Source organism: Geospiza fortis, unplaced genomic scaffold (genome assembly GCF_000277835.1).
Source record: "Geospiza fortis unplaced genomic scaffold, GeoFor_1.0 scaffold237, whole genome shotgun sequence".
Lineage (NCBI taxonomy): Eukaryota > Metazoa > Chordata > Aves > Passeriformes > Thraupidae > Geospiza > Geospiza fortis.
In genome coordinates this window covers 7085172-7094678 of record NW_005054319.1, presented here as the reverse complement: position 1 = coordinate 7094678, position 9507 = coordinate 7085172, and the positions used below count along the sequence as shown (strand labels likewise).

The 9507-nt window shown below is 40.7% G+C and overlaps 1 protein-coding gene across 1 annotated transcript in view; it reads right to left on the bottom strand.

Moving 5' to 3' along the window:
- LITAF (lipopolysaccharide induced TNF factor) overlaps positions 1-2065 on the bottom strand; it is an 8821-nt gene extending 6756 nt beyond the window's left edge. Inside the window, exon 1 of the mRNA XM_005420427.3 lies at positions 1891-2065. Coding sequence (XP_005420484.2) covers positions 1891-1894 — 4 coding nt within the window. The 5' untranslated portion in view covers positions 1895-2065. The remainder of the gene's footprint in view (positions 1-1890) is intronic.
- Positions 2066-9507: the final 7442 nt, after the last annotated feature.

The following is a 9507-nucleotide window of genomic DNA, read 5'->3' as shown; positions in this document are numbered from 1 at the left end:
CTCCCGGAGTGGCGTGTCTGGGCAGGACGGGAAGGGAAGGGGAAAGCCTGTGGAAGTAAAGGCACTCCTGGCGCATTTCGCAGTCACGGCCATCGGGAACTCCGCGGCTTTCGCCAGGAGCTCGCTCAGATTAAACCAGTAATCTTCAACTGCCCCGTCAGCAGCGCGGCCAAGCACCGCGTTCTGTGACACTGCAGGGAAATAAATCACTTCACTAATTCTACAGTGCCCTTTACCTTACCAGATCAGATATTTCAGACAACATACAAGAACGTATAAAATGATCAACAAAACTTTGAAGTTTAAGATTCAGTGATTTTAGGTAGTGCCTTTACAAGGAATTGAATTGGATTCAGTCTTTGGAAAACACAAGAGTATGTCAGTCGTTCCCCTATCCAGCTCCGGGATAACACAGAAGTAAATTATGGCCAGATCCTAAACGGGCTTCAAAAGGGACTGCTCCACACACTGGTTTGTGTGAATCTACCTTAGACTGAAGGGACTTGATAACCCCTGCAGGTTATCAGCAGGGACAGTTCATAAGGCCTTTTGGCTGAAAACATCTAAAATCCGTCAAAGTCCTAGTTTTGTATTTAAATCTCTTCTTGAACCTTGCCCTAAGGAACACGCATAAAACTTCAAATCCATCCTGGAGCAAGGAGTCAGGTTTTATAGGATGAAAGAAGTTTACCCAAAGTGATGATAAACCCAACAGGAAGCTCTGCAGTCACAGTAATATATTGATTCACCTGCAAGTATGGGTGCTTGGGGATGTCATCAGATGTTGAGAGTATTGAGGGCATGAATGCTCCAGTCCCCCCGATTTAGGGAGAGGAGTGTGGAGTGTGATTCACCAGCACTGAGATTAGAACTAGACTTAGAGGTGAATATATTTACACCATTACCAAGAAATCACATAATATATTATTTTTCTCAGGAGCAGAACCTGACTAATTTGGGCTTTGTTGGCCTGGATTAACTAAAGTAGGAATAATTGTTCTCTTACTAACTAAACTCCCCTCCCCAGGTGGCTATGGGCAGCTTAGGAGCCACAGAAAAGAGAAGCCAAGAGAACACGTCTCCCAGGGTGAAATAAGGCCTGGCCTTCAACTGAAAGCCTTTTTACTCCAGCTGCCATGCTCTCTCATGTGTTGTGTTTTGCATCTAGTCTAGGCTGGCCCGTGCTCCTCCTTGCCCAGTAACATTTCTTCTTTTTGCCCTACTACAGTTCCCCCCAAATGTCCAAGTAGGCAGTTGGCATCCATTTACTGGTATGTATTTCCTCTCACTACCCATCCTCCTTTTCACCCTGCTCACCATTTGCTAATTCTGCCTTTCCAGTCCTTTTGCTGGATGGCACTGGGTGAAAGAAACATCAGCTTTAGCCAGCCTGTGGCTGACCAGGTCACCACAGCACTTGTGAGTGTGTGGACAATTACACAGAAGTCACAATTAATGGAATGTTGTGTAGTGCTCAGTGGAACAAATCAGTCCAACACAGGCAATGGGCTCTGTGGCCACCTACAGTAACAAACTGTAACACTTTCCTGAGGAATATGTATATCCTTGCTAATAAATACTTGTACCACCTTGAGCCAAGCGTGCACCTTAGGCAAAGTTATCCTGTCCATCAGGCGCCATAAAAAGTAAACCCCTGCCTGTTAATACTACATTGGTGTTAAGGTCTTTTATTCCTGATTCTCAGTGACAAGCTTGTGGAAAATTGGCAGGTTTGCTATGGAGAATTGATGAGGCTGGTTAGGCAAGGATGAATTGAGGCATTTGCTTATATTACACCTTGACTTGAGTGAGCTTAAGCCCTTCATGGTGTCTGGGCTAAAGTGTAGAGCTCCCAGCCCAGTGCGTCAGTGAAGTAGAGAGTGTACTCACACATGGTATGGAGACAGGCCCTCAGCCCCCTTATCCACACACAGCAGGCCGTCTTAGCAGTAGAAATCTGGTCCTGTGAGGAGATGTGTGGCCAGCAGGCCAAGGAAGGGGATTTTGTCTCTCTGCTCCACTCTCATGAAACTCCACCTGCAGGGCTGCATCCAGGTCTGTGGCCCCCAGCAGAACAAGGGCGTGGAGCTGCTGAAGTGAGTCCAGAGGTGGCCATGCAGATGTGCCAAGGGCTGCAGCACCTCTGCTGTGGAGACAGGCTGGGAGAGCTGGAGATGTTCAGCCTGGAGAAGGCTTCAGAGTGATCTTACTGTTCCTTTCAATACTTGAAGGGGATCTATAAGAAAATTGGAGACAAACTTTAGCAGGGCCTGTTGCAACAGGAAAAGATATTATGATTTTAAATGGAAGGAGGGGTCAGTTTTGATTAGATTAGATATTAAAAAATGAGACTTTTATAATGTGGGTGGTAAACAATTGTCACAGTTTGCCCAGAGAGGTGGTGGATGTGCCTGGAAACATTCAAGGCCAGGTTGGACAGGGCTCTGAGCAACCTGGTCTACTGAAAGATGTTTCTGCTCATTGCAGGGGCCTTGGACTTTAAATGATATTTAAAGGTCCCTTCCAACCCACACTGTTCTATGATTCTGTGATGATGATGTGCAGTTGTAAAATGTTGATGGGAATGAAGATGATCAAGCAAAGGTCAGATGACCTTTACTGCTGCCTCAGCTGAGTGGAGGAGGAAACAAGACTGAAGTATCATGCCTCTGTTCTGCTTTTGATTCAACCATTAGTCCTCACTCATCCTGACCAAAGGTAACTGAAATCCTCATTATCCCTCATTTAGCTATGAAACATCCACCAGCATGCAACTGAGAAAGTGCCTTCCTCCCCACTATCTAAGATGGAAGCAACAGGTAACCAATTATATTTGACTACTGTCTCACCTCTGTTTATCTGAAAATATAAAATTGATATTTGGAATTCTCCATGTAGAGGATGAGAATATGACCCCATTTCATAGACAAGTGGATGGTTTTGCTCCTCTCTCCTCCCCAAAGGAGAGATGCCTCTTTAGTAAGTTTCATGTTTCTGTGTCAGACCATACATGGGTGAAACGAAGCTTAAATGACTGTGAAATGTAATGAAAAACTGAATTTTTAATTTAGCTTGAAGCTAACTTAGCTTAATTAACCATTGGTTGGTGCTAATGCACTAACAGCATTTATCAACAGCAATTCCAAATCTGTATTTCTGTTGCTTCAATAAGTAGCACTATTTGTGAATCTGTGATTGCGGATGTTCTCATTAAACACAACCAGACTAGAATGCCAAATTGATAATAACCAGAAATTAAGGCCAGCTGCATTCATCCCCTCTGATCTCCAGCACAAGCAGGGTTATTTTGTGCCAAATTTCATAGTCTAATGGAACAGAGCTACAGCCCAACAACCAAGCTGGGTGAGGCCCAGGAAGCCCACAGAGCTCCCCCAAAGCTGCTGCCTGCACGTTGGCACCCACAGAAGTTCCCTTCCTGTGGCACACTGGGTGACTGGATGGGACACAGCCAGTGCCAGCTCAAGGCATGCATGAGGAAATGTGGCTAGAAACTGATACAGCTTTTTAGCTCACCCCCACCCCTGCTTCCTCATGAGCTGTGTACCTGAAGATTATAAACATAACTTGTTTAAAAAAAAACATAAGTAAAAAGGGCCCCGTGGCAGTTTCAGAAGCCTGACACACAAATGCAGCAGGATGTAACCACGAGAGTTCTGCTCCATCCCAGTCCCGTGGCAAGGTGTGATCAGCAGCCCCACCTGCTCTGTTCACTGTTCAGCTTCTCTCTGCTGTACTGAGTCATCATCAGGGCTGCTAACAGCACCGTGGAAATGTACAAAGAATATAGTGGATGTTTTGTCATCACACTGATTGCACACATGCTATTGCAGAACACCAGCAGATGTCAGTTTAACCCCAAAAATAATTGCATGCTGGATTTACTACCCTTTGCTTTTACAGCACTAGGCTTCTGTAAATGAAGCTAATTGAAGTTCAAAAGTCGATGTACATTTAAAAGCCTGTTAGCCATATTTTACATACTATAATATGGTCTCAATAACATGTGTAAAATAAGTAAACCTTCATCTCACCTTAAATTTCTCCTGCCTGGAAATCACAGGACTTGCACACATACAAATAAATCTTTTTTTATGTGTGTATGTAATTTTGCATGTACTGATTTGTTGAAGGTAGATAATTTCTATGACTTTTGATCATTTCAGCAATACTAAATATGTATGGAGGTGTACCAGAATGCAGTTTCAGAGCAATGATCAATGTACAAAGAGAGATTTAAAGAGAAGTAAGGTAGATATATTAAGCCAAATAATCTGAAAGCATGTTTGTTTTTTTCTTCACTGCTGCAATGGCTGATTCAAGTTGCTAAGCAAACAGAACAAAAACTCCAACACAATTTCAACAGTTAGTACAATGATACAAGTGTTGAAGTTCACATGAGAAGCCTCAAAGATGACAACAGGATCTCACACTTCAGTGTCATTTATCACATTAAACAGAAGCAGTATATCTAGTCTAAAACTGCAGATGATTCCCCAGGAATGCAATTGATTGACAGAATTGTGAAATTAATCCAAACCTGAATATTAGTACTTTGCTGTCCTTCTAGTACTGCTTCCTTCTTAATTACCAACTCCTGTAGCGTTATTTGATCATCACAACAACTGATAAAGCTGCCAGACTGCAAAACACAGTACAGCAAAACATTTATGTATGTAAATTATATTATCTCCCCTAGAGAGCAAGACAGAAGTGTGGTGTCAAAAGAGGTAATGATAGATTTCTTTTTCTCAGAACACTTGGCACTTCATGTAAAGGATTATGAGGAGAATAACCACTCACTGCCAGTAATGGTTCTCCTAGTATGAACAACCAAAAAGCAATGGTTATGATAGAAAAGCTTCACCTTTAAAAACAGCAGGTCTGTCTTGGTTAAGTTATCCATTATTTGATGGATTATCTATTAATGCCATGACAAAATAGAGAGGAAAATTATGATTCTCCAACCATTTACCCTTCAAATTAATCTTCCTACTCCCTTGACAGGGTGCAGGAATGATGTGATTTAAAAAATAAAGCTGCCTGATTATTTTTCCTGTAGACAGAACTGAAACATGATTTCCAGTGCTCTGATGTCATTGCTGAATGAAATGGTGAAAAAATCCTTTCTTCTTACCCTTCCTCCAGAATAATGCCTGACCTGCTCTTTGGCCAAGCTGTGGTATAATCTTGGCATAAATCAGCCTTGCCAGCTCTTGTATCTGACACTGAAATCACTGATCTAAATCTTACAGTGAAGCTTCCTGCTATTTTGCCTGAGGCAGCAGCCAGACATGTTTTCATGAAGTGTTTTGATCCAACTCTGTGGATCTAAAGTGAGTAAGGAGTGATATAGTATTCTCTTGTGCATAATTCTGATAGAATACTCACACAGCTGTCATCTGGAATCCAGGATTATTGTGATCTAGTTGGGATATAGGCAAGAAATAGAGAAATATGTATAAAGATTGAGACCATATTACTAAAAATTCATAGTTATCCAATAAGGCTTTCCTTCAGGCCTCAAATATCCCCTTCTCTTAAAGTCTGTTTCTAGCATCCCTCACACATTATGTGCAAAGCTAGATGCCTGTAAGCATTTATTTTCTTGTGCTTCTCTCACTTTATGAGTTATCGATACTGATTTATGTATTGGGTTATAATTTCTAGGTTTTTTTACTTAGGTTACATGATTTAAGGATAGGTTTGACATCATGTTTAGCATTTCAGTTGCCCACCTCTGCAGGACTGCCTTCATTGATTCAGTGAATCTCTCAAGTCTCAGCTTGGAAGGGCTCAGTTCCTGTTTCAGAAGCTCACACATTATGTTGTATCTTGTCACTTGATTGTCTGTAGGAAGCAGCAAGCCAGGAAGCTTACCATCATCTGGGTACAAATGTCACAGCTACAGAGCTCAAACAGCAACAGCAGTGTGAGCATTGACAACCATTTACCAAACAGATGACTAATCTTGGTGAAATGCAATCTCGGCAGCCATTGCTACACAGTAAGGAAACACTTCCCCAAATTTGCTGTGCAGCCTTGAGTGGCTTGTTACACTGGATGCCAATGTTTGGGACACTCCTTGTTTGAAATGAAACCTTTGTCTTTTCAGACCGATCCTTTATGATAAACAAAGCAATCAGTAAACAATTGAACATGCTTACAAAGACTTGTAATAAAGATAAGTGAACTAGAAAGCCTCAGGTAGGCTGGGGAGAGCTGGCTGATCTGCTGGGTGCAGAGATTCTTGATTGTATGCACAGCTCCTCCTGAATTTGCCCTGCAGCAAAATCATGTGGTCTGTGACACAATCACAACAGAATCTACAGTAACTAAAAATAAACTGCTTCTCTGCAAATTTATGGCTCAGTTTAGTCCAGGTTATAAATAACTGTCCAGCACTGGTCAGCAAACTCAGTTCCTTATGATTATCACATTGTCCACGGCCTCATTAATTGTCATTAGAGCCAGCTCTTTCAGGACCTTCACACAGTTGCAACACGTGGGTTTAGTCCCAGATGATTGTTTAGTAAGTCGTCAGTTCTCTGAGCAGACTGTGTTACCCTCATTTGTATATCTGACCCTGCTGCTTTGCCACTTCCTTGATAGCTTTCAGCACCCCAGAGTTGCCTCACAAATCTGCTGTTAGGAGCTGCCACCTCTGTGGCACTAATTCTGTTACACCTGGGTGCTGGGAGGGCTTGGGAATCAGCCACCTTCCCAGCATCTCTGCAGGAGCAGTTCAGAACTGAAGTCAGAAATCTGCCCTAAAGCCAGGAATGGCTCTGAGCACCTGTAGGGCAGGCACAGCTACCAGCACAATGAACCTTAATGTTTCTTTAATCAGATGGGAGTGACAATAGTGACAATCCATCCACTAACTTTTATTAATTTAATCAAATTTGAATTACAATCCTTTTTATTTTAAACAAAAAATTGAGTCCAAATTAGATTTTAAGTCAGGCCAATAGCTGAAGCTGTTTCTTGTTAGAACTGTACTTTCCATCTCCCAGCAAAAACATCTCCTTTGTAACAATTTTTTAAAACTTTTGCATACTTGTTTTTGGGAATATTTACCATAAATTTTGGAAAAACAGGTAGTGGGACTGTCTCCAAAGGACTTTTACAAAAGGGAAATTATCTCATTCAGCAAGCATAATATTTTGACAAATACTGGGGATTAGAGCCTTCCCCATAAAATGAATCCTTATTGCATTTGGAAAGGATTTTTCACTCACTAAAGAATGATATGAGAGTTGTCACTTGAATTCTACCAAGAAAGTATCAAGCTAGTATATGTCAACAAAGAATATAGATGTCTTATTTTCAAATAATATTTGTACAAGTTGTTTATGTCTGTAATAAGAGGAATATTTTTGCTTTCAGATTTGAAGCAAGGGAATTTCTAAAATTATTTTCTCCTTATTGTTGGCATGTAGCAATTATGCTGCTTTGACAGATTTCTCGGAATTACTTCTGATTTGTTCTCAGATAAACATTTTAGGTTATTGACTTAAACTTATTCAAATAAAAAACTGCAGAGAATTTTGCATTTGATAGTTTTAACAAGTGGAGCAGAGGAAATCAAGCATCCTCAAAAAGTAAGGGAGCGAAGCAAACTCAAGTAACTTCAATTGAAAAATAAGTCCCTAAGAAGAAAGATTGTTTGCATTGAGCTACAAATATCACATACACAAAATATTATGGTCTTTAAGTATTCATCTCAAGGATTCAGAGTGTGGCTTGTCCACAAGATGGCAGGCACTGTATCCAGAAGACGCAGACACAGAAACGTGCTTTGTAACATCTGTGGGGCAAAAAACCTTCATGGTAATTATCCTTCTTAATTTCTTTGTGCTTCTAGGCAAGCACAGAAGAAAACATGTCTGTAATTATTTTCTTGGTTTGTTTATATAATCCAAAAATCTGCTTGCTTCAGAGATAAGCAGATTTCCATTCAGATGGAAAACAGAAAATGCCTGTCATCCAGGGGAACTCGTTTTTCTCTTTGAGATTTCAGGTGGCTGGAGCCAAGTTAAGTCGTACATAAGAGGCAAAGGCATTGCATGGGGAAATATTACAACCTTACTAAACATCTGTTTTTTACCAGCCTGCTTCCACTCTTGCCTGCCTAGGAGAAGCAGGCAAGAGTGGAAGGGGCTGAGGGTTTAAAGGACTGACCAAACCTGAAAAACTCAGAGTGAAGGCAACAGTGCTTCCTAGGAAGATAAAATTAATAACAGTCCAGAAGAAACTATTCAATGTTCAGCCATTGCTGATTAGTTCAGACACTGGGTTTGGATACCCAGAGGAAAGACACAAATGTCAGCTGCAAGAGCAGCCTAGAAGAGCAATGTTAAATCAGTGTGAAATCAGCATCTAATTTCCCCATGCAGAGGAATGTGACATACTTTTTAATTAAATGTCAGCCTGTCGATATTTTTCAGATTAGTTATGAATGTCAAATATACCCAATAAAATGGAATTACAATGGGCAAATTGGTTAAACTCTTGCGGACACATTTAATTTTTATTCTCAGTGCCCTACAATGAGCACTCTAAGAAATTAAAGTTTATCTTTTAATTATAGTAATGAATCAATTTTCAGGTTCTGACTGCAAGGCATAGACCAAAATATTGCATTTATTCCAGTTCAAACCCTATGTGGAGGCTAGAATTTGTTTATTTGAGGCTAGAATTCAACAGCAGACATTCAAGCTGCAATATCATCCTTCTGGAATTGAGGCTGTGTGTTCAACCATACATTGTTATTCTGGGGACCACTGACCTGAAAAAAAGGGAAAAACCTGCTTGTCTTTGCTTCAGTACAAGCACACTGGATGCTTTTAGCTGTGATTATCCGAAGCACTTATGAAATCTCAATGAAACTCAAAAAACTCCAACTTTCTTCAGCAAGAGCTGCACTGAATTCCCAATTATACAGGGAAAGCTGGATGGGTGATAACAAACCTGCCAGGATTGTAACTGACAATGGTGCAGTTGCAATTCTGCTCTTTCAGCAGCTGTGCAAAAACAAACTGGGAAATAGATCCAGGTTCTTCAGGCTCACCAAAAAAAAAAAAAAAAAAGCACCAGAAAAGGGCAAAAGTTCATTTCATCATTTCATAACAGAAACTTGCAGTTATTTCTGCATTTGAAATGAACTTCCAAAAGAAAGACAAACAAAATACTACCTATAGACAGCAAAGATTTGTTAGGACAGACAGTGTTTCATTGGATTCCTGCAAGTATTTTGTTACTACACACATTACTCTTAAAATCAATTTCTCTGTCCTTTCCAAGTTGAATGCAATCTATGTTTTTCTACAGCAGCAAGAGCAATTTATAGCTACCTTGCTGCAAAACATTGTTCCCTTCCATATCATCCATGCTCCTTTTTAATCTTTTAAACTTCTACAAATAGATTAATTCCAGATGTTCCAAGCTATTCCCTCTATGTGAGCTTGGTTATGTTTTCCTTCTTTC